At 51.3% G+C, this 22,765-nt stretch overlaps 1 protein-coding gene and 1 long non-coding RNA gene across 5 annotated transcripts in view; one reads left to right on the top strand and one right to left on the bottom strand.

Annotated features, from left to right (window-relative positions):
- The window catches only part of SLX9 (SLX9 ribosome biogenesis factor), a 111,260-nt gene that overhangs the window by 9,037 nt on the left and 79,458 nt on the right, over positions 1–22,765 (bottom strand). For 3 of the 4 annotated variants that reach the window (XM_048869037.2, XM_075118200.1, XM_048869039.2), the window contains 2 exons: positions 10,958–11,026; positions 1,410–1,563 (listed from right to left, as the gene is read on the bottom strand). In XM_048869037.2, coding sequence (XP_048724994.2) covers positions 1,410–1,563; positions 10,958–11,026 — 223 coding nt within the window. The remainder of the gene's footprint in view (positions 1–1,409; positions 1,564–10,957; positions 11,027–22,765) is intronic. The other variant, XM_048869038.2, reaches the window with a different exon arrangement.
- Positions 4,363–9,533, top strand: LOC125644700 (uncharacterized). Its single transcript, XR_007359099.2, has 3 exons — positions 4,363–4,591; positions 4,678–5,503; positions 8,762–9,533. It is a non-coding gene; the product is annotated as an uncharacterized LOC125644700 (long non-coding RNA).

The following is a 22,765-nucleotide window of genomic DNA, read 5'->3' as shown; positions in this document are numbered from 1 at the left end:
ATCGGATGCATTCAGTGGAAATAAATTGGTTAGTCTCTGAGGTGCCACGAGTCCTCCTTTTCTTTTTGCGAATACAGACTAACACGGCTGCTCCTCTGAAACCTGAAACAACACAGTGCACCTCTGCACTGGGGCTGGAACCAGAAATCTAAAGACAGCAGTATGAGAAGTGATTCACAGAACTGGGGATTAGGGGGTCGACTTCCGGGGGCTGGTTTTCAAAGGCACAGCTACAAGTTAGGTGCCTAATTGCTCCCTAACCTCCCCCTTCAGAGGGAGCAGCAGACACATGGTCTGCGTAGGTGGGGAGCAGTCCAATCCAGCACTCTCTTCCAACTAGCCCTGGAATATCACGAGAGCTTGTGCTCATGGTGTCTCCAGCCTCGCTCCGTGTGCAAAGAGATTTGAGTCTTCACCAAGCCGTCTTTGGAGCCTGGCCCGAATGTAAATCCCAGCCAGTTATGGCAACTGCACGTTCCCAGCTGCAGGCCCAGCAGAGTGTGTGCCGATGGGGATATGTTTACATAGAGCATGACACTTCTCTCTCCGATTTGGCTACTCACAAGATAAAAAACCCACACACCACCTCAGGGAGGCCACACACACGCTGGTCAAAGGTCACGGCTGGCACGGGGAGACAGGCGCTGTGTTAGAGAGAAGTCCCAGGGATGGTTCCACAAGTGCAGGGGGTAGGGTGGGAAGTCAGAGAAAGCTCAGCAGGCAGCTGGAAGGCGAGGTGTTAGCTACTCATGGTCAGAAGAACAGGAATGCGCACGACTGCTCCAAGAGAGGCTGGCTGCTGCCAAAGGAAGCCCCTTGTCTGTCTCGGCACAGCTCCGCAGAGTCAGCTGCAAGTGGGGCCCTTTCAGCCGGGAACGCCAGGGCCTAATTTATCAGGCACGTCTGTGACGGAACCACCCCCAGCCTCTGTAACCCAGGGGAATTAGCAGCGTGTCCCTGGGGAACTGGGAGGAAATCCCACCGTGCTGTTAGGGCCAAGGGAACGCGCACTCGCATTAAACGGTCGCCCGCGCGTGGCAGGTGCCTCAGCATGGCTGTGCTGCGACACTGGCCATACGCACAGGGCCTGTCCTGTCTTCGGGGCTAGCTTCGGAAGCGCCTGGCCGTTCAGAGCCTGCCCCCCTGTGCTGCACACCCTGCTGGGCCACACCAGCCTCCCTCCCCTCCCAGCAAGCGACACGCCGTGGCCACGGGGAAGCACCATGCCACCGCAGACACCCAGGCATGCTGCTGCCCCGTGCTTCACGCCGAGCACGGACAGTCCGAGGGACTAAGCGAGGGGAGCGGCCCACCGTGCAGCCCCCCAAGATGACCGGCGGGCGCAGCCAGGACAACAGTACCCGCTGCAGGAAGTAGCGCAATAAAGCAGCCCACCAGACGGCACCTACATCTTGGGCTGCTTCCTGGCCTTGCTGGTCGTGGTCAGTTCGGAGAGTTCAGGCAGGGCTTCCATCAAAGGCTGCAGGTCTCCGACCACCGGCGTCGCTTTCCGCTTTGCCTCGGCTTTTTGCTTCTGTCTGGCCAGCTTCACACCTTCTATTTCTGATTCAGAAACAAGACCGTAAAGAGACTGTCAATTTCCAAGCAGCCTAACCACTTCAAGCTCCGTGACACGGCTAAGGAAGGACAAAGATGATTTAGATAATGGCCTGGAGCAGTGGTTCTCAAACTTTTGTACTGGTGACCCCTTTCCCATAGCAAGCCTCTGAGTGCGACTCCCCCTTATAAATTAAAAACACCTTTTTATATATTGAACACCATTCTACATGCTGGATGCAAAGCGGGACTTGGGGTGGAGGCTGACAGCTCGCGCCCCCCATGTAATCCCCTCGCGACCTCCTGAGGGGTCCCGACCCCCAGTTTGAGAACCCGTGGCCTAGAGAGTGCACTTAGTGTGCGGACGATACCAAGCAGGGAGGGGTTGCAAGCACTTTGGAGGACAGGATTAAAATTCAGAATGATCTGGACAAACTGGAGAAATGGTCTGAAATAAATAGGATGAAATTCTATCAGGACAAATGCAAGGTACTCCACTTAGGAAGGAACAATCAGTTGCACACATACGAAATGGGACATGACAGCCTAGGAAGGAGCACTGCGGAAAGGGATCTGGGGGTCATAGTGGACCACAAACTAAAAAGGAGTCAGCAGTGACACACTGTTGTAAGAAAAGCGAACAGCATTCTGGGCTGTATCAGCAGGAGTGTTGTAAGCAAGACACGAGACGTAGTTGTCCCACTGTACCCTGCACTGACTAGGCCTCAAGTGGAGCATTGTGTCCAGTTCTGGGCGCCACGTTACAGGAAGGATGTGGACAAATTGGAGAAAGTCTGGAGAAGAGCAACAAAAATGATGACAGGTCTAGAAAACATGACTTGTGAGGGAAGACTGAAAAAATTGGGTTTGTTTAGTCTGGAGAAAAGAAGACAGAGGGGACATGATAACCTTTTATGTGCTTGAAAACGGTTATTATAAAGACAAGAGTGATAAATTGTTCTCATCTACTGAGAACAAGCCAAGAAGCAGTGGGCTTAAATTGCAGCAAGGATGGTTTAAGTCTAGGTCGCACATTAGGAAAACTTCCTAACTGTCAGGGTGGTTAAGCATTGGAACAAACTGCTGTGGGAGGTTGGCTAGCAAGAGAACTGTATTTCCCTCCTATGCACAGCGAGGGGGGGACCTGCTAAGAGTCGGGAAGAGGAGCACTGAAGACCTGAAAATAAATCAATGTGCTAGAATTACATGGACCCTCCAGTGAGATTGGAGAGAGGAAGGGGAAGGTCCAGGTTTGGCCTCCCATCCTTGACAGGTGTCACTGTAACCATGAACCTTACTGACTTTGGCTTTATTTACAAGGGGAAGGATGGTCTTGTAGCAAGTGTCCTAGGTTGGGACTCAAGACCCAGGTTCAATTCATGGCTCTGGGCCAGTCACCTGGGACTCATCTACACTGTGGACTTCAACTGGTTGGCCAAAACGCAGCATTTGCATGCCAGGCACCCTGAGTGAGTGCAGAGGCTGGGGCCCGCAGGGCAGGCAGCGAGCCCAAGAACACAGGGACTGGTGATGAACTACAGCATGTGAGCTGTCCCACGGCACTGTTACGCTGCTGGGTGACTCTGCCCTGCCGCTGCAGGGAGATGGGGGAGGGCTCCTGCTGCAGGGCAGGGAAAGAGAGTCATGGGAGCTCCTCTCCTGCCCAGGCCCTGCAAGGCTGTGGGAGCCCAGGGAGAGCAGGCTCTATCTGAGCCCAGTGGATCCAGCTGGGGAGAGGAGGAAAAGAGTGGAGAACCAACTGCCAGTTACAGCTCCCCCATTCTCTGCCCCAGCTGACACTGGTACCCAAAGAACCAAACCCAGGTGGGGACAGCCAGCATACAGTGTGCTCCAGGCACCTCCTGTCCCTGCAGCGTAGGGGGCTGGCTAGCCACTCTCTGGCCCCCTGAGGTCTTCCCCCCACAGCAGGGGACTCCCAAGGAGGCAGCTTCGTAGGAAGTTTCTGCTTCCTTTGCATTTCCTGAGTGATTCTCAGGCTGTGGAACCTGCCCTACAGTATCGACTGTGGCCTTGACCTTCGAGATCGCGCGGCCTGTGTCCAGGCTGAGAGTCAGCCAGTTAGCGCAGGAGCACTGCATGGCCCTGACCATGGTCATTGCCTGATACGTCTACCCCAGGAACCTTGTGAGCCAACCTTTTAATCATTTTCTCGTTTGCTGAACCAGTGAGGTGCTCTACCATCAACAGTCCTGGGTGAGCTGTGATTTCTGCAGTGCACAGAGGTTTGTGAGAAATCTGGATTGTAAACACTGCTCCTTGCAGGCGGCTCTACCAGGGGCCCTGGTTTCTGTTCTGCACCACTTCTTTTTTTGGTCTGGCTTTCTGGAGCGGGGCTACTTCACAGTGCTACCATGCATTACGCGCCTGACGCATCAGAGCAAACAGCCCAAATTCTTCTTCTATGAAATCTTCTTCAGTAAAGGGGCCATGCATGCTTCTAATGGCCAAAGCTTTGCATCAGTTTTTCCTTAGTCTCTTTCTTATGATTTATTTCTCCTTGGAACGGAATATGCGCTGAGAGTTTTGCATTACACTCTTGGGCTGAACTTCACTGCACTCGGTACTGGGATTCGATGCCAAAAAATGCAGGGAGAAAGGGCACCCAAGAAAAACAAGCGAGTTAAAGAAAAATAATTCATTCCAAGATTACAAAAACAAACAAGAAAGAACAAGTAGCAAATTGCTCCCCACCACATGTAAGGGTGTTTTTAAGAGGATAATCCTGGTGGCTTTGTAGGGAACAATGTAATAAACAGCATCTGAGATGAATTAACTGCTCAAGGGAAACCCAGACATTCACTGCAACTCAGGGCCATTTCCTGCGTGCAGCCTGTACCGCACGGCACGGAAATAAATGACTGCTGATCTGTAACCAACCAGAACACGCCAGGCGGAAAAAAGGGCAGTGTCGCTTGTTTTCTTGGATTCCCCCTGGGGCTGTGAGTAAGGACCGAATGGCCGATCAAGGGCTCGTCTCAAGCCTTGGAGTGAAAGAGTGATGGACACACATCAGGTAAAGCCGGTGAAGCAGCGACATACGGGGGCTGTTTGGGTTGGTTTATTTAAACTGTGACTGAATGAAGTTCTGCTCTTCGACAGGAGCTCCGGGAACCACTGACGCACGGGCCCGTTTTCAGCTCCCCTGTAAGCCAATGGGGTGGAAGGATACACTCCAAGTTAAGCAAGTGCTTACCTGCTTTCCTGAATCAAGGCCTCTATTAGTGCTGGGGCTAAAAGAAGGAACCCGGCTATGCAATCAAGAGAGGACGCTGTGGCTTCATGCAGCTAAACAAGCTACTCAAGCAGAGAGTAATTTCCAGGCAGTGGGATGGACGCGAGAAGCTGCCGACTCTGGGACACAGAAATGAGAGAAGCAGCCAGGGAGGGGTTGAAAAGTTCCTGTGAGGAAGCCTCCCAATGTGCTTGAAGCAAGAGATGATCACGTCCAAGCAGGACCTTTGCATCACTACTTCTAAGAGCCTGGCAGTGCGATAGCTCCCCAAATACTGGCCCAAGGGGTCCTGGCCCTCCGCTTGGCTCGGCTACTCCTGGGAGCAAATCCCTCAGGCACGCCGCAGACTTGGCTTAACTCACAAACCTCGTGTGAACCTGCCACCATGTAAAGAGTTTGGGGAATTAAAAGCAAAGCTTTAGATTCTGAAACAGCAGCAGGGTTTAGTCCTCAGTAGCAGTCACAATAAACAGCATGGAACCAGCACTGGATCAGGTTCTATTCCTAGCTCTGCCACTGAGCTTAGACAAGCCTCTGTCCTGCTCTGTGCCTCAGTTTCCTCACCTGTAAAATGGAGCTAATTATGTAACTATCTCCATGGCAAGGTGCTTTGAGATCCATGGATGAAAGTGCTATTCAAAAGCAAAGCATTGGCCTCCACATTGCTGATCCCCAGCATTCAAATATCATGAGGTAACTCCCAAAATCAGGAGATTGGCCTAAAAATCCCGATTTTAAAATAATAAAGGTGTGTGTCCTGGGTGTGGAGCTTTGGGGGGTGGGGTGGGGTGGGGTGGATATCACATTTTCAAGCCTCTCTCCACAATCACAGGGAAGAGAAACTTAAAACCACAAGTGAAGCTGAGACTCCCCAGGATACAATCACTTTTTACTTATTAATTAACCCAGAGTAAGTATTAATACTGGGGGGAGGGGGGCAAACAGCTGTGCATATCTCTCTATCAGTGTTATAGAGGGCGAACAATTTATGAGTTTACTCTGTATAAGCTTTATACAGGGTAAAATGGATTTATTTGGGGTTTGGACCCCATTGGGAGTTGGGTATCTGAGTGCTGGAGACAGGAGCACTTCTAAAGCTGTTTTCAGTTAAGCCTGCAGCTTGTGGGGGACGTGGTTCAGACTTGGATCTGTGTTTGCAGCAGGCAAGCGTGTCTGGCTCAAACAAGGCAGGGCACTGAAGTCCCAAGCTGGCAGGGAAAACAGGCTCAGAGGCAGTCCAGGCACATCAGGTGGCAGTCCCAAAGGGGTCTGTGTGACCCAACTCATCACAGGGGTGTTGACCATTGTAGCAGTGATGTCTGCAGATTTGACATCTTTTGTTCTGGCAGGGTCTGGTGTCTCTTTGAGTTGTGTGTCTTGGTCTGTGGGGAGCTTGCTTCTAATGATGAGCTTGGCGAGGCGGGGGGGGGCTGTTTAACGGCCAGAAGAGGGGGTTCAGGAAAGATTTCTTTCAGGATGGGGTCCCCATCAAGTATGGGTTGTAGTTGTTTGATGATACCCCGAAAGAACCTGCCTCAATACAGGAAAAACAACCACCCATTGACTGCATACCCCTAGTTATCACCTGTCACCCCACACTGGAACCCATATGGGGTGACAGGTGATAACTAGGGGTATGCAGTCAATGGGTTGCTGTTTTTCCTGTACTGAGGCAGGTTCTCTCGGGGTATGTGGGTGGCCCATTCCATGATATGATCTACTTCACTGATGTGAGGGTCTTGTTTGGTGAAGGCAGCTTTAAGCATGTTAAAGGTGTTTATCCTGGACTTTCTCTTTGGAGCATATTCTGTGTGCCTGTGTGTTTGGGGTGGTTATTGGATCCGTGAAGGTCCATGTGATGATCTGTGAGATTCCTGCATATAGCTGACAGTAGGATTCCGTGGCTGAAGTTGATCATGGTTTCTGGAAAGCTGATACTGGTGTAGGACTGCTCTAGAAAGAGCTGGAGGGAAGGATGGTGGGTTTAAAGTTGTGGAGGAAATCTATAAGGGAGTTTAAATCGTCTGTCCAGAGGATGAAAGTATCATTGAGGTATCTCTGGTATTCAGTGGTTTTGTGGTTTGTTCTTCAAGACATTCTTCCTCAAGGTGGCCCATGAAGATGTTGGCATATTGGGGAGCCATCCTAGTACCCAGGCCTGTTCCCACGGTTTGTTGTTGAATGTATCATTGTTCTGGGTGAGGATGAAATGGATGAGTTTGGCAAGGTGTCTGGGGTGGAGATCTGAGCATTGTCCATTGTCTTGTAGATGTCTGAAGCAGGCTGCAACCCCACACGATGAGGGATGTTGGTGTATAGGGAGGTGGCATCCATGGTGCCAAGGGTGGTGTTCTGAGGGAGGTTGTTAATGTTGCGGAGTTTCTAGAGGAAGTCGATTGTGTCCTGGAGGCAACCGGCCCTTTGTGTGGTGAGTGATTTGAGGAGAAGGAGCAAATTATTAGGGCCTGCCTACACTTAACATGCTACGGCAGTGCAGCTGCAGCCTTTCAGTGGAGACACTAGCTATGCCAACGGGAGAAACCCTTAACTACGCCGCTCAGGGGGGTGGATTTTTAGTTATGCCGACTTAATCTTAGTGTAGACCAAGCTGTAGTCTCTTATCATCGATTGAGCATTTTGCGAGATCTCCAGGTAGAGTCACAGTCAATTTCCTATTTTTGGGTTAATTCCATTTTCTCATCCAGCACTTTTAAAACATTATATTAGGATTATTATTTTTAAAACTCCCTATATTTTAATATGAGTTTTTCTGCTTCTCTGCTGATGTTTACAATGGGTCTTTTCAGCTGGTGAGACTCTCTCTTGTTAAAAGACATCACGCAAGGCATGAACTGTTGCTGACTTCAGTTCTAGTGATCTTAGAGGATTCTTGTAGCATTAACAGGTGTTTAGTTTTCAGGCACATGTGATTTGCAGGCTGGCATTGTCCCTTTAAAAGCTTGGTGGGCCAGGAGGGAAGCCTGGGGCTTTGGCGACTTTAAGGTTGTTTAAGAGTTTCCCTTCGCAAGGGCCCTTTTCTGTTGTTTAGAACTTCTTCATAAAACATTTACCTTTGAGGTTAAAGGTCCCTACTTCTGGTTTCCACCCCCCAGGGAAGTTTTCTGGGAAGTCTGAGTAGAAACAGCTTAGTTTCTGAGTAAGAAGACAGAAAATGACACATTCGTGGCTCCATTACAGGCTTGCTGTGTGACGTTGGGAAGGACCATACCATAGACACACAAAGGGGCCAAATTAAGTTTGCATAGTCAGCTTTAATTCTGGCATTTCTGCACTTTTGAGTGCTTGACTTTCCTACCTCAAACCCTGGGGAGTGCTGCTCACACAAGGCAGAGAGAGTTTTCCCTTTGCTTTTAGCAGCAGAGGGGGCACCGTGATTTTCTTTTATCCCCTTTTTCATACAACACATAATGAAACTATGGAACTCACTGACACAGGACGTCAGTGAGGCCAAAAATTCTGCAAGGTTAAAAGAAATTGAACATTTATATGGAAAAACACGAATATCCAGGTTTCTAATTAATTCTGACAAATTTTGGAAGGGATTTAAAATCTCATGCTCGAGGCTTTAAGCCTCTCTCAGACTAGCAGAGATTTGGACGAAACCTGCATGAGGATCATCTGCCTGTTGTGGTGTTTATTGCACCTTCCCCTGAAGGCTCTGGTGTTGGCCACTCTCAGAAGCCAGAGACTGGGCTAGCTGGACCCTGGGCCTGATCCAGCCTGGCAATTCCAAGTCCCATGACTGTGTCAGATGCTACAGAGAAGATGAGCTGTCTGAGCATGGAGACTGCAGTGAGGATGTTAGGGCTACTGGGGATGTCTCTGGGTTTCGCCCCAATAAGAACCGGATTCAAGGCACCCAGGATGCTGGCAGAGGTCCCACATTGCTGGAGCTTGGCGGTTGTTACTTTGTTCCCTTTGTACCCGCAGGACCAGGTGGATTTCGTGTACCATGGAAACCAGCCCACTCCGTAGATCTCGCCTTCCCCCAGGACCCGGAGCGTTACCACATGCACCAGGGAAGTCATGGGCTGTCTCAGTCGAGCTTACAGAGAGCGTCTGGGACGTGCAAAGGCAGAGATAGCCATGGGCCACCTGCATGGAATCTACCATCAATTGCTGGGGGGGCAAAGAGGGGAGGAACCGTGCGTGTGCCTGACCCAAGAGTGACTCCTTGGTTGTTCATAGGAACCCCCCCACCACAAAACCAGGGATCCTGGGAGCAGGGGCTGCATGTAAAGTCCCCTCTGCCAGTAACCCCAACAGCCAGCCAGCCAGCCAGCCGACAAACCCCCCTGAGAGTTCCGGGGGGCGCAGGGAAAGCAAGACAAACACCTTGTTGCTTATCTGGAAAGAATCGACGCTGCCAAAATCCCATCCAGCTAAACAACAAAAAGAGCTTAAACGTGGAAAAACCCTGCAGAGGCTTCACTGACCAGAGCAAGCCATTGCCCCTGCTGAGCCAGGAAGGGCTGCAGCCTATGTCCCCTGGGGCTGACGTCACCCATTCACAGGCACTTCCTGGTCCCGTTGCTGGGATGAGGTCACACTGCCCAGCGTCTGGACGACTCAGGTCATGCAGGAGAATGATGCAGATCTCCCCCAGCTAGGGCTAAGGTGAAGCCTATTAGAGCAGGGGTAGGCAAACTTTTTTGGCCCGAGGGTATGAAAATTGTATGGCAGGCCATAAATGCTCACAAAATTGGGGTTGGGGCACAGGAGGGGGTGCGGGCTCTGGGGTGGGGCCAGAAATGAGTTCAGGGTGCGGGACGGGGCTCTGGGCTGGGGATGCAGGGGTGGGAGTGAGGGCTCCGGCTGGAGGTGCAGGCTCTGGGGTGGGGCTGGGGATGAGGGATTTGGGGTGTAGGAGGGTGCTCCAGGTTGGGACTGAGGGGTTCGGAGGGCAGGAGGGGAATCAGAGCTGGGGCAGTGGGTTGGGGCATGGGGGGTGAGGGCTCTGGCTGGGGGTGCGGGCTCTGGGGTGGGGCTGGGGATGAGGGGTTTAGGGTGCAGGAGGTTGCTCTGGGATCAAGGGGTTCAAAGGGTGGGAAAGGGATCAGGGCTGGGGTTGGGGCATGGAAGGGGCTCCGTGTGGTGCAGGCTCCGGGCGGTGCTTACCTCAAGCAGCCCCCGGAAGCAATATGTACCCCCTCTGGCTCCTACGCAGAGGTGCGGCCAGGCGCCTCTGCGCGCTGCCCTGCCTCCAGGCGCTGTCCCTGCAGCTCCCATTCCAATGGGAACTGCAGGGGTGGCGCTTGGGGTAGGGGCAGAGCATGGAGCCCCCTGGCTGCCCCTAAACGTAGGAGCCGGAGGGGGCACATGCCGCTGATTCCGGGAGCTGCGCGGTGTGGTGTGGTGGCATGTGCACGCAGCGTGGCCCCCAACCCCACTCCCCAGCGGGAGCTCAAGGGCTGGATTAAACTGGCTGGCGGTGTGGCCCGTGGGCCGTAGCTTGCCCACCCCTGTGTTAGAGTGTACAGCCGCGTGCCAAGGAGAGCAGTGTTCCTACTAGAACACTGCAGCCTGGCGTTTAAAGTGCTGTGGCATGACAGGCCAAACGCAGCAAAAAGTAGAGCTGCCAGCAAGGGACCTCATGCCTCTGAGCTTCTAGGAGAGACCCGCAGCAAACCTAACTCCTCCCAGGGTTCTCCAGGGCTGGGGAAAACCAGAGGTTTTGTAGTCCCATATTTTCCACGTACGCCATGTAGGACTCTCGGGAAGACAGCATTTCCCAGCACTCACTGCTCTTCGGGACAGGGAGAGCATAGCTGGGAATTATCTCCAGCCAGCCTTGTCCCCGAACTGGGAGAGAGGAGGGGGCTTCCCACCCACGCTGTGATGGAGCTCCAGCCTCCCGCCCTCAGAGCGGAATCAGCAGTCAGGGTTTTCCCCAAGCCACACAGCGCCTCCCTGAGTCCGCTTCCTCTCCCTCAGCGACTGCACCTGCCTGGCCCCCAGGGTCATTCTTGGGCTCATGCGGTTTCACTTTCTAAACCTCAAAGGGCCAGTACAGTCTGCTACACGTGGCACGTACGTTGTTTAGGAAGCAGTGCAATGCAGGGCTTCTACTGGCCCTCTGATGAGGCCACCACCCCGACAGCGTGATCTTATCGAGGGAATACTTACTCTGCAGCCACCTGTCTTTTCTCAGCTTCATTTTTTCTCTTTTTGACAGAAGTGGTTTTTCTTCTACACCTGAAAAATAAAAACACACGGCAGGCAGTCTGAGTGGTGCTTCCCTGCGCGGCTTTGCCAGCTCGCCCCCCGGGAGGTGGCATCCATGGTGCCAAGGGTGTACTCAAACGTAACAGGCCAGACAATCTGCAATAAGAGTTCTGCTCATCCTTTGCCATGTGTGTAATTAAGGAAGCTGGAGAGGCTGGGTGCTGGTGGGTGGCAATACAGCATCCTGTGAAACCATCATTCAAAAATTCATTACAATTGGTTTGAATGGACCTGACTGAAGGAGAGAGTATCAATGAGGGTCACAGTTTCAAAAAAGCATAGGGCCATATTTTCTAGTGCTGAGCACCCACCATCTGGGGTTCTCAGGAGCGCAGCACACTGGTAGCGATGACAATCCAGCCCTTCTTCGGGGCCCACCTGGGAAGAGAACTCTGGAGAACCCTTGACCCAATTGTGTGTGCTGAGCACTTTGCCTGCCGCCGGCCGGTACCAATGGGTGCAGCGGTGTCGAGTAGGATTGCCACCAGGGTCCGGCTTAGGCCCGGCTTTACTTTGCATTTGCACTCGTGGTCTAGAAAAGCATGTGAACAGAGGGTTACTAATTGGGAGGGGTCACAAAGACCAGTAAGGACAGATTGCAAGGGACCTAGAACCTTAGTTTCAGAACTGGAAATATACAAACTGATAGGCGGGGGAAAGCCAATGGGGGCGACACACAGCCAAAGGGCAGAGACACTGACGAAGCAGCAGCGCTGAAGAGACCTTCAGGGATGTGAACAGCAAACCACAAACGAGCCTCTAGTAAGATGCAGCAGCAAGAGGGACTGTGCAGACAGAGGCACCTGAGACTGCACCTAGTTAGTGTCGCCTTCAAACCCCAGGAAGAGCTCAACAAGTTATTCAGAGACGTGATGACCAGGCTACAAGGACTCACTCATAAGGAAACGCTGCAGACTCAGACTTAGCTTGGCTAAATGGGGAAGCATGAAAACGATGTGTAAGCATTTGAAGAGCATAAACAAGAAGGGAGGAGAGGAAAGGTCTAGGACTGCCAGAAGGGTATAATGAACAGCAATGGGATTCATTCAGAGGGGAAACTGAGGCTGGCAAGCAAGAAGACTTCCTTAAAGCAAAGTCTACTACTGCTGAGGCATTAAAGTCTCCAAGGGAAGGGTGGAAGCCCTATTTCCTGAGACATCCAATCCTAGACTGGACTAAGCGCTCAGTAGTGTACTATAGGGAACAAACATGAGCTAGGGAGGGGGGGCAGCACATTACAAACACAGGTTTATCCACTGCTCAGAGTTATGACACACATTAGGTAGCATGGCAAAAAATGAATTTGCAGGATGACTTGAGAGGGCCAGAAGTGTAATAATCCCCTAGAAACACACTCCCTGCTTGTGCTGGCCGGACACTACCAAAAGGATCTATCGATACATTTAGACTGAGAAGGCAGCATGGCCCGCTGGCTGTGCCACTGGACTGGGAGTCCGGAGACCTTGTTCGATTCCCATCTCTATCATGGACCTGCTGCGTGACCTTGGACCAGTTGCTTACCTCTGAGTGCCTGTTTCCCTCCCCCCAGCCTTGTCTGTCTTCTCCGGTTACACTGCGAGCTCTTTGGGAAAGGGGCTGCCTCTCACTCGGAGTCTAGGGCAATAGGATCTTGGTGGCGGCACCGAGGCACTAATTAAGAACAATAATCTGTGTGCCGAAGAGTGAGGCCAACAGCCAGTCATCCAGCTGAAAATGAAAGTCTGCATTTTGAAGTCTAGTACTGCAGAAAACAAAACCATCTCAAGTGCTGTCTATTACAAGGACTGGAGAATTTTACCTTATGGTAAGAAAGGAAAACCTGACTGCAATCAATTTCCCACAAAACCAGCTACCATGCAGGTCTGTCCCAGGATGGAACTTAGCCCTGGGAATGTTGACGGAGGAAGAACTTGGCGTGCTGATGAGTTATTTGCTTTGGAAGTGTTTGCTGCCTCTCCCATGTAGAGGAACTATTCTTAAACGTGGAACAAATATATAACAGGAGATTTACAACCTCCCTCTTTCCCCAAAGATGGATCAAAGCAACAGGATTTCACAGAAACGTAGTAGGGTTCTGTCAACAATCCTCTGAAAGCCGATACAATTCACCAGAAAACAGTGTTGCTGCGGTTTTGTTTAAACCATCCTGTCGAATTCTAAGGCAGGGATATAATTTTAAATGAAATGTTATAATGTAATGTACAGAATGTAACGATACCTTTTTCTATCAAGGCTTTCCAACAGGGGCTAGACTTTAAAAATAAAACCAGGCTTCTATAGAAAGAGGAAATAACTGTTTTCGTATTTCAGACTTTGACAACTTAAATCAGGCTTCAATTAGATCAGTTTTTTGTTTCCAAATTCCATTTTCCTGTGGCTAAAACACAAACCAAAACCCCCCGTTGCATTCACTGCAGTAACCGAAGGCTGAGAAATAAAGCCCTCTCTGGACACTGCCGTGTGTTCACTGTGGTTAGGATCATACGGTGGTATTTGTCATGGCTGAAGAAGTTAACATCAGTGTCTTTGTCTCTTGACTAAAACACCCGATAAAGCTGTGACATTCCCCTGGGTACAATCTGGACTGCTGAACAGCTGTGTTCCCTCCATTCTCCAGCCTGGGGTGCCTTTTACACTCCTCCGCTGCGAGAACAACCACTCCTGGCCCGCTCCCACACAGCCTCCAGCAAGTAAATCATTCCCAGCTGAGTTATCTATGCATGTTCTAGCTAGCCACTCCTTACATTGCAAAGTAACACCAGCAACTTCCCAGTCCCAGACTGGTCCCCAGAAATGCGTGTATTGTACTGCCCAACTCTTTCCTTCCTGACGACCCTGAAAGTCCATCATTTCATTAATAGAAAATGATATGCACAAACCCCGTTATCTCAAATGAAGTTTCCCAAACACTTCAGTACAAACACATACTGGCTTAGATAAAACAATAAAAGAAGTTTAACTACAGAAAGTTAGATTTTAAGGGATTACAAGTAATGAGGCACAAAAGTCAGAATTGGTTACAAAGAAATAAAAAAGGTAAAATGCAAACTAATACCTTACTTAACGAGTTAACTGAATTCAAAGCAAAAAGGTTTCTCTCATCACATGCTTACAGCAGTCTGGCTGGATTCCTTCAGCCAGAACCCTTCCCCCAGTTCAATGACGCTTTCTTTGTCTTTCAAGTGTTGTTGATACCATGAGTAGAAATGAGGGGAGAGAGGTAATCTGAGGAGTTTGCTCTCCTTTCTTACAGCATTTCTCTTCTTTAAGAATCATCTCCTGCTGGGGTTCAGGTGACAGCAAGCCTGTGGGATGGGAACCTCCAGCTGTTTCTTTGCCAACATGTTAATTTCTCGCTCACACCCTTTTTCCTGACAAAGAATGGCCGCTTAACCAGGTGATACTCCATTTGATTATTCTGACACGTGGCCGAGGTGCTGGCTTGCCTTTTGTCTCTGGGGAACTGGTTTAAAGCTGTTTCCCTAGACTTGGAACATGACTTCTACAGTAAAATTTTATAACTTTACATACAAAGTTGCCGCACATATTTTACCAAGACAACAATGTTCAGCAGATTATGAGTTTTCAAATGATACCTCACATAGCGTGCTTTGTACAAAATTTATCACAGTCTTGTAAAAAGGATGAACATAAGGGTACAGACAGTCAAAAAGCGCACTGTGTTCATTTCTGGGTACACATTTAGCCCCTGGACATCTACACACTAAAGTTCAGCATGTGACTAAAGCACATGAATAGCCCCATCGGCTTTTGTGGGGCTGCCTACGTGCATAAAGCCAAGCATGTGAATATTCCTACAGGATTGAGGCCTTGATCTGTGGTTTCACCTACTTATGCTCCCACTGACTGATTTCCAGACACTGCTTCCTTGCACTAAATACTTGGGACTGCAGCACTAGGGAAGCAAGAGTGAATCACTAGCACAGGATGGCATGTGAATAATAAAACATATCCCAACAATTGCTGAACAACTGCCCAGACTTGACAAACATGTACTTAACATTCATTGCTGGCTAATACTGACTGAATGGTTCTGTATTCCAGCGGTGGTTTTTTCCTGTCTGAAAACACGTTCATTACTTCACTGGATAACAGTGCCTGGTATGATCTGCTAATGAGAAAGACCACAACCAGCTGGCTAGCTCTAGTAATAACAGTAATTCAGATATGGATTGATTTTTGCCAAACTGAAGCAGAATATTTAAGGAAATGCAAAAGCTGCCTGCTTGGCACAACCTTGAACCAGGCAGAATTATAGGGCTCCCTGCACAAAGTCCCAACAGGAAATTACTCACAGACTGGGGAGAGAATAATCCAATGGGCAGAGAGCAAAGTCTCTCTAAAGTGCTGAGGCTTTTTATCCTGAAATGTAAATACCTTAATTAGACAGAAACACAAGGAAGCCCACTGTATTAGCTAAACCACCACAGCCAGGTCACACAGCAGGGAGGGGTCCAGCCGCAATGGTAACTCCATCCCACTACACGCTCTGTATGCAGTTTGTGATTAGCAGGAATTTAAACTGCAGGACCCCCGCCTGAAGCTGGACCCTTGAGCCCACATGGAGCCAGTAATGTCCACAGGAGAAATTGTCTGTTTATGCTGAACTGAAGGCAGGACAGGGACCCGGGAAGCCATCCTCTGAGCCATGCACGCACTTTGTGCCTGCCGTGAATTGGTGTGGGCGGGGCTCCTCCGAGCAGGGCGCGCACGTGTGTGTGTCTCACACATGCTGAGCCCGGTCAGTGTTAATACTCCCTGAACCTACGTTGTATTCGAAGAGCGATCAGGTGTCAACGTCTCACAGATCCAGACACAAGCCAGGAACTGCCAGTGTTAAAGGCTGCATGGGCAGGTACAAACAATTAAAATATAATAAAATACAACATTTTTCTGTCACTTTATCTGGCCACGTGTAGCGTCTTCTACTCCTGCGTGCTGCCCTGTGCAGGCCAGAGCTCACGAGAGTCATTTACGCGCGGGACAGGCAGTGAATGAGGCAGGGCTATTGTCAGCTGGGGCTGTCCTCTTCTGCTGGATGCCAAGGCATTTTGGGGGGCTGGAGAGACGGGGGAACATTTCTCTAGGTTTACTTCACTGAAACAGCTGCAACCTCTCTCCTGCACACTGTCCCCACCTCAGCACCTGTGCAGTGAATGGTGAATGTTCAGCATGACCACCAGGGCACAGAACAAGCAGGCGAGACAGCCTTGTATTCACCCCACCCCTGGTGTGCTGGAGCTCTGATCTCTATGGGGTGTGAGAAGAGGGACTGGGACAGGCTCCACAGAGTCAAACCCGTGGCAGCTCTGACTTCAGGAGATCACATCTGGAGAAAAGATTCACAAGAAGAGGGGAGAACGCAGGGATGTGCCAGAAGCCCTCAATCCTGCTGTGCCAGCAGGAATCGTCTGTCAGAACTGGCATAGTCTTGTTGCATCACCAGGTGGACCTCCAGTGCCCCCGTCACTGTCTTGAGACTGACCCTGTGAGCAACAGCCCGCTGCCCACACTGCCATGTCCCCTTCGGATCCTCTCCCTGCTAGGAGATTCCCACCAGAGACAGACAGCCTCCTGCATTCCTGGAGGGTTACAGAAGATCCTGAGAATTCAAGAAAGTCCAAGGACGAGTAGCTGACTGTCTTACAAGGGCAGAATAAACCCCTGACACAAGCTGCTGGTTTGGGCAGTCTGCCTGGCCCTTCATAGGGCTGCTTGTTCTTGTTCTGTGTGGCTATTTCATTCCAGTCACACGTTGTTCTTCGGATACAGGTTTCCTCTTCCTCCCCATTTCAGAAAGGGGGATGTGGAGTCCGCTGTGCACATGCGGAGTGAACACTGGGGGGACAGCGCAGGGAGGTACGAGTCTGTGTACGCAGCAGAGGCATTCAGCCCAACTCTGCTGCGCCGTCTCTCCAGCACCAGAGCGGGACAGCTTCCCCCAACCCCTCACCGCCCCACGCGGGTCACACTAACGCGCTCACACGCCCGCTCCCCAAAACGGCTTCCTTTGGGTGTGGATGCTGAGGTGCCCGGGGTAAAAGCAGGCAGGGCGAGGGGAATCACAAGGGGTGTGTCTCTATCTGCTCATGGGGAGCATGCTCAGAAGCCCGGACTTACTCCTTTGTATCCTGCCAAACCAAGCTTGGCCCTAGCCAGCATTTAGCTCTATCTAGTCCCCTCTGTATTCCCACCACGCCCACCCCCAGGACACCTGGCGCACATGGGCATGCCAAGCCGCAGAAAGTCTTCAGGGCCAGTTCTCCACCTGATCCCCGGGGAGTTGAGTGTGCACGTATGTTAGTGAGCAGCTCAAATCCAGGACTGAAGAGTTGGGCTTTGGATAAGCTTCGAGGAGTTTGGAAGATTCTCCAGACCGCCAGGGGTACCCTATCAGACCCCAGGAACCTCCTTCCCACTACACCCCGCCTGTACAACATTCCCCAGCAAGTGATCGGCTTCTTGCCGAAGACAAGTAAGGAACAAAGAGCTGCTTGGTCTGCCACTCTCCTGTAGGGTTTGGTGGCAGGCAGAGGGGAGAGTCGCCCTGTTCTCTTCCCCCCCCCCCCCCCCCCGCTCCACAACCTTCTGGAGCAGAGCTGCCCCCTCTCTTCTGGACTCCCCACACATAGCGGCCATATGAAGGGTCCCACATCTCTTTTCTCCAAGGTCTTTCCCCCACCCTACAGGTGCTCATTTCTCTGTCTCCTCCCTCCTCAATTCTGGGGCACCCTCCCAGTCTCTCCCCATTCCTGAAATCAGGGTTTGCTGGGTCTTTCCATCTTCATTCAAATCAGAGGTTGTTGAAAAGAGGTGCTCAGACTTCAACAATAAAATCTCTCTCCCTCAGGCAAAGCTAAGCCTGGAAACTTCAGCGCAAGACCCAACACCATGAACGAGGAGCAAGCGAACAGCGGATGGCATAACAGTACGTCACGCCGTCTAGATAGCGGGTGCTACTAGACCCTGCCTCTCGGGAAACCTCAGCAATGTTGGAGTCTCACTCCAGGATGCACGGATGCAGGAGGGGCCCAAGAACTACATGGGCCCACAGAGTGACCCATAGTTGGCTTGTTCTTCAGTGCAGAAACAAGACTTCAGGGACTGCTGTTGCCAGAATCTTCTGCTGCAGCCTTGGGTCTGACTCATCTCCACATTCAAACCAAGGGCCCCCACAATGTGCTCCACGCAACGCAAGTTACACAGCTTGCTTCTGGCCAGCTGCCACCACGACCCCAGGGTGGCAATCTGCAGGCGCTCCCGGGCTATGGCACAGCACAGCGGCTCACACGCCTCTTCCTCCAACATCACGACATCCGAAGGAAAAAGCGGCCGATGCTTTTCCAACATGCACAAAGCAACTGGCAGCTGAGAAACGTTCCAGACAATAAATTCCTCCACCGGTTTAATTACAGCCCATGCTCTCCCAGCGTGGCTTTTATTTTCTGTCGGCTCACAGGCACCTCTGAGAGACCAAGACAAACTCCTGCTCCATTGTACTTATGTTATTGAGTGAAATCCAGAGGGTTTGGGTTTCTTTTTTCCTTCTAGACACGATCTAGTGAAATTAGCCCTTAAAACCTTGGTCAGAGAACAAAGTTAGCATACACCTACTAACATTAATTGTGTGCAAGTTACATTTTATAACCTTGACATTTACTCCCGTTAGTGGGGAGGTGCCTTTCTATGGGATCTAAGCAGTCGGGAACATTTTAACTGTAAACACACAAAAGGCTTGCTACTCTCTGCATCTCTCCAGATGCTGCTTTCAGGACAGATGAGACAAGCCGCATTTTCCATTCCATTCCTGTATTTCTGAGGGCTGCACTTCTCCAGCGAAGGGACCCTGTCACGCGCTGCAGACGAAAAAGCTATTTTACCTTGCAGTTGCGGTTATCTCCATACTGCCCACCCCAAGCACTCAAATAGCACAAGTCAGGCCCCAAACGATCACAAGATTAGCTTAAAAACTATTCATAGCTTTTGGGTTCTCTGTTTGGTTTTGAGCCACTCAGATCATGTTTTCAAACTCTCCCCCCAGACATGAGGGCTAGAAATTTACTTAAGAGAAGGAAAGAAAACAGATTTGCACCAAACCCCATGACTCCAGGAACTGGGACAGTAACAGAGCAAATACCAGGCTGCTCATGGTAAAAACGGTTATTGTTGACACTGTTACAAAGTAACCCAACCGGAGAGCTCTGAATACCATGCAAAGCCAACGAGCAGAGCATAGCCCCCCTTTCTGCAGGAGCAGGGATTTAACAACTGCTCTCCCCAGAACTCGGCTGAGGATACGTCATCCACACTGCTGCTGCACAAGCACACTATTTTGGCACAACAGGGCACCGTGGCAAATGGAAGCCGAACACTAACAGATGTGTTAATTTCAGCGCCAGTCATATAACTGGAATACAAACCTTCTGGGAAAAGTTTCAGAGGAACAGCCGTGTTAGTCTGTATTCGCAAAAAGAAAAGGAGGACTTGTGGCACCTTAGAGACTAACCAATTTATTTGAGCATGAGCTTTCGTGAGCTACAGCTCACTTCATCAGATGTATACCGTGGAAACTGCAGCAGACTTTATATACACACAGAGAATATGAAACAATACCTCCTCCCACCCCACTGTCCTGCTGGTAATAGCTTATCTAAAGTGATCAACAGGTGGGCCATTTCCAGCACAAATCCAGGTTTTCTCACCCTCCACCCCCCCACACAAATTCACTCTCCTGCTGGTGATAGCCCATCCAAAGTGACAACTCTTTACATAATCAAGTCGGGCTATTTCCTGCATAGATCCAGGTTTTCTCACATCCCCCCCACCCCCATACACACACAAAAACTGGGAAAACCTGGATCTATGCAGGAAATAGCCCGACTTGATTATGTAAAGAGTTGTCACTTTGGATGGGCTATCACCAGCAGGAGAGTGAATTTGTGTGGGGGGGTGGAGGGTGAGAAAACCTGGATTTGTGCTGGAAATGGCCCACCTGTTGATCACTTTAGATAAGCTATTACCAGCAGGACAGTGGGGTGGGAGGAGGTATTGTTTCATATTCTCTGTGTGTATATAAAGTCTGCTGCAGTTTCCACGGTATACATCTGATGAAGTGAGCTGTAGCTCACGAAAGCTCATGCTCAAATAAATTGGTTAGTCTCTAAGGTGCCACAAGTACTCCTTTTCCTTCTGGGAAAAGCTACTTTCCCCTACAAACGCCGTACACATGCATCACGTTTAAGACGGGGTTGAGCAGCAGAGGGTATTTTCTTTTAATTCTAAAGCATTGTTTTAAACTTGTTTGGTGTCCCTTTAATTGAAACGTTTCTAAACGGGAGAGAGGGGCGGGGCAAGGCATCCACACCACAACCTCCTGCATGTCCCAGGAATCGCTACAAATGCAGCAAAATTAACAAACAAACATTCTCTTCGCTTCCTAGAAAAATAATTAGCAATAAAGTTACAAATAAGCTAGCTGGAAAGTTATTAGTAAGATCACATATAGTACATATATGTACTACAGTAAGTATTTTGGGGGTGGATAGCTCAGCGGTTTGAGCATTGGCCTGCTAAACCCAGGGTTGTGAGTTCAATCCTTGAGGGGGTCACTTAGGGATCTGGGGCAATAACTGGGGATTGGTCCTGCTTTGAGCAGGGGGTTGGACTAGATGACCGCCTGAGGTCCGTTCCAAGCCTGATAGTCTATGATTCTATGATCACCGTCATAAGGAGGTGGCTAAACCTGCCCCTACCCATCAGCTAGACAAGGCATTGCTGGCTTGTTGGCCATTTCTGTATTGGCCACATTTCATGCAATCCATCTGTCACTGGAGATCTCCTTCATCCCTCCGTCCCCAGAAGTCACCACAGCCATGACAACGAGAGTGCCTACACCCAGACAAAGACCAGGGGGGTGGGAGGGTTAGTTTGAAGAAGTCGCAGAAGCCATAGGGTGACCAGATGTCCCATTTTTAAAGTATGTAAGCCCCCTCCCCCCCCGCAGGTGTCCCAACTTTTTCTTAAAAACAGGCAAATTGTCCTGTATTTTCTGTCCCCCCCCGCCCCCCCCGCGCCCGATCAGTACTGGTGGGGCAAAGCTGCAGTGCACGGGGCCAGCTGCTCCCTCTGCTGGTCCGTCAGCGCAGCCCCCGCTTCGTGTCAGCTCTCGGCCAACAGGGCCCCCCCGTCCCGTTTCCGGCTGGCTCCGGCACGTCGCCTCGGCTGCCCGCCCATCGGCCCTTCACATGCTCCCCCTCTCGCCGGTCTCTCCCTGCTTTGCCCCTTCACCCCCGCTGCTCCTCCATACCCCCCGGCAAGGTGCGTCCCGCTCCCAGCACTGTGCGGAGAACCAGACCCTGGTCAGGGCGCTGAGCTCACCAACAGCCTGGCTGGCAGGCTCCTTCCTGCCCTCACTGTCCCCCCGCACCATATGTTGCCTCAGGGACACACGGCACCAGGTACCAGGGGAGGCGGGTCCATCCCAGGGGCCCAGCCAGGCATGGAGGGCAGAAAGCCCCAGGCAGGGAGGGTTGGGTCAGCCAGTCACCACCCCCCCGTCCCGAGTGAGAGAGGGGTATGGGAGTGTGGATGTGCAACCTCTCCCTATATGTATGTGCGTGTGTGTGTCACCCTTCCTCGTGTGAACCCTGAAGCCTTAAAGATAAGGTAAATGAAAATAATCCAACTACGCAGTATTTCTTTTTAACAGGGGTTCAAGTCAACTTGATGTTAATTTGAACATTTGTACTGCATAGTTCTGATTAATTGCCGTTCAACTCGCTTGAATACGAGTAATTTTACCAGGTGTCCCGTACTCAGCATAGGGAAATGTGGTCACTCTCCAGAAGCCAGCTTTCCAAATTCTGGCCTCCCTACCGCCCCGCCAGACAGATTTTGCTCACTGGGTATCTGTATTCAGCATGAAGCAGATATAAAAGCCGCAATTCTGGGGCTTCTTTTTAATAGCCTGTAACAAGGGTCTCAAACTCAATTTACCCTAGGGCCTGTGCCAGTCCTCAAATCCTCTCAGCGGGCCAATAATGTCACTCATGCCGCCCAGAACCCACCCCCCAAAACTCTGCCCCCCACCTGCCTAAGGCTCTGGGAGGGAGTTTGGGTGGGGGAGGAGGTCTGGGGTAGGGGATTGGGGTGCAGGCTCTGGGAGGGAGTTTGGGTGGGGGAGGAGGTCAGGGGTAGGGGATTAGGGTGCAGGCTCTGGGAGGGAGTTTGGGTGGGGGAGGAGGTCTGGGGTAGGGGATTGGGGTGCAGGCTCTGGGAGGGAGTTTGGGTGCAGAAGGGGTGAGAGGTTGGGCTCTGGAAGGGAGTGTGTGGGAAGGGGGTGCAGGCTCTGTGAGGGGGTTGGGGGTACGGCGCTTACCCGGGGCTCCACGGCAGGACGGGCCGGGGGGTCTCCGCGTGCTTGGAGCCCCAGGTAAGCACTGCAGCTTCCCTTTGGCCGCAGGGCGCTTGGGGTGGGGGCACCACGTGGAGGCATAGCCCCACCCCGGGGCTGCAGGAAGGGGCTGGCAGACGCGTGGAGCAAGCAGGCAGAGGCCGTTCTGCTCCGCTGCGCTGCCGGGGCCCTGGGCCATTTTAAATCGCCTGGGGGGAGCACCTGGAGGGGGGGCCAAGGGAGAGACCCCGGCCCCAAAACTGCTGGAGCCCCGCGGGCCACGTTGGGGAGGCTCG

This window comes from Caretta caretta, chromosome 11 (genome assembly GCF_965140235.1).
Source record: "Caretta caretta isolate rCarCar2 chromosome 11, rCarCar1.hap1, whole genome shotgun sequence".
NCBI lineage: Eukaryota > Metazoa > Chordata > Testudines > Cheloniidae > Caretta > Caretta caretta.
The sequence above is the reverse complement of the archived record's forward strand: the minus strand, read 5'-3'. Positions and strand labels throughout refer to the sequence as shown.